The 2,162-nt window shown below is 37.6% G+C and overlaps 1 protein-coding gene across 2 annotated transcripts in view; it reads left to right on the plus strand.

Annotated features, from left to right (window-relative positions):
* Positions 1-508: 508 nt before the first annotated feature.
* LOC117106902 (tripartite motif-containing protein 3-like) overlaps positions 509-2,162 on the plus strand; it is a 7,118-nt gene continuing 5,464 nt past the window's right edge. Inside the window, exon 1 of one of the 2 annotated variants that reach the window (XM_033248423.1) lies at positions 509-616. In XM_033248423.1, the coding sequence (XP_033104314.1) occupies positions 572-616 (45 nt within the window). In that variant the 5' untranslated portion in view covers positions 509-571. The remainder of the gene's footprint in view (positions 617-2,162) is intronic. The other variant, XM_033248424.1, reaches the window with a different exon arrangement.

Here is a 2,162-nt window from a genome sequence, read left to right on the forward strand (position 1 = left end):
CCCCACCCTCTCCCCATTTTAATACTGCTAGATACGCCACTGTTGTCGTTTGACCATGGTTTGACACTACACATAAAAGGACCCGGTAATTACTCTTGTACTGGGGACTGTCATCTAGCTGCGCCACTGGACTCAACAAAGCTAATACCATATAAAAAAAAGAAATGTGTCTTATTGATTTATCAATCCAAACTTCGTATTAATAATCACCAACAAAGAAATGAAAAACAGTATGCCCCTATCATTATCAGGTCTTAAAAAATAACAAAAAATTGAAAGCAAATTATCATTGTTTCGTAAGCCTATTGATATAATGCAAAAAAATATTATAATTGTTATACTTGTGTTGGTATTATTATAAGTGCAAAATAAAAATGAGTTGCGAAGACTTTGCACAGAAAACGCCTGTCAAGTTACTGTTAGTCCATTAAATCACTCAAATCACTACCCGTACTTGACATGAGATAGGCCTATCCTACGCATGCGCTTAAGATAGCCTACGTAAGGTCACATTTATATTAGTTCAGATGAGTTGTTCAGCAGGATGGGTTAACTAAAATATTTTGCGCTAATGGACTACTTTGAAGTCAACGTGAAGGTAATACAAAATACCGTGGTGAGTCACTTCAATAAATAAAATGCTTGATGCATGGAAAAAACATTTCATAATCTTAGAAACAATACTGCCGGAAAGAAGGATTGAAATTAATAGGAGTACTGCGTTTATGCCTATGTCGTCATAGGATATCATGATGAACATATCAAAGTTAAAATTAGTGACGGAATATAAATTCAAATCATAATACTGTAATATCGAATCTAGGTGCCCTTTATCCATAAGTTGAGGGGTGCCTGGGTATTTTTGTAGTGTATGAATATGTGTTTATGAGTCAGCTTCAAATTTCCCAACGACAAGGAAAAAATGCTTCCCACCCTATATTGATTGTATTTTGTAGGTCTTACTGTATTTTTCATATTGAAAGTATATTTCCTGTATTTTCGACACCAATTTTTAGCAACATGGAAATTCCAGAACACTTGAAAAAATCCAAGCTTTTAAAAATATGATGATGACGTATCGGGAAATTCCCCAAAGGGAGACTCGTCGATTGTTTCGAAGGGGTGTAGTATACGCATTGTCAGTGGACGTACACTCGTATCAAATTTACTAGCTTTATGACAATAGCAAGTAACAATCTGGTTTGTGTAACAGTGTACCTACAGTTGTAGTGTGATGAGCAATGACGGAACCTCATGTGGTACCGTACCACAGAAATGTTTAGTGCACAAACGATTCTAGACTGATTGATGAATGCCTGATTTGGAAAAAAAAAAATAATTAAAAAAACCTAATAGATGCCAGAACATTTTTCTACCAGTTATATATAGACGAAAATTTATCTCAACAATACATTGCCGAAGTTTGTGTGTGGACCCATGGCCCTATAGGCGATTCACTCATGGCCCACGCGTCGGCTAACCATCTAAAATTGTGTACTACTAATAGGCCTATTACTACTACATGATACATTGCCCATATTGGGTTTTTTTTAAAGCTTTTGTGGGTATCTCCCACCTTCTTCAAAATTTTCAACAAGATGTAGGCTACAAATTTTCATTATTTTAAATGTATATGACTTCAATCTCTATACGTTATACAATAGCAATAATGAAATACTCATATCAATTGATAGGGGCCTACAGACAAGATTTCGTTTTAGCAAAATGCCAATGTCTTTTTGGTATCCGACCAGTTGGTCGAAATCCAGTTTGCCGAAACCCGGTTTGCCAAGTTTAGGCCACTTTGCCGAAACCCAGTTTGCAGAATCCAGTTCACCGAAAACTTGAAATCCCAGTTGGTCGAAACCCAGTTTGCCGAACCAAGTTTGCCGAATTTTGATGTCACTAATTTCATATCGCGGTGACCAGCGTGTAAGGCGTTGGACTTTTAATCGAAAGGCCGGGGGTTCGAGACCGATATTCGTCGCACTGCTTGTGTCCCTGGGCAAGACACTTTATCTGCATTTGCACCCAGTCGTATAAATGGGCACCTGGTAGAAGGTGAATAACACGGAATGCAATTAGTAGTGCTGATTATACGCATAAAGGAATACTTCCCCAGGGAGCGGAGGAGGTTTGTGTATGGTTGATAGAACGGCTAT

Source organism: Anneissia japonica, unplaced genomic scaffold (genome assembly GCF_011630105.1).
Source record: "Anneissia japonica isolate Jap-2015-1 unplaced genomic scaffold, ASM1163010v1 scaffold1165_len1893470_cov193, whole genome shotgun sequence".
In the NCBI taxonomy this organism is placed as follows: Eukaryota; Metazoa; Echinodermata; class Crinoidea; order Comatulida; family Comatulidae; genus Anneissia; species Anneissia japonica.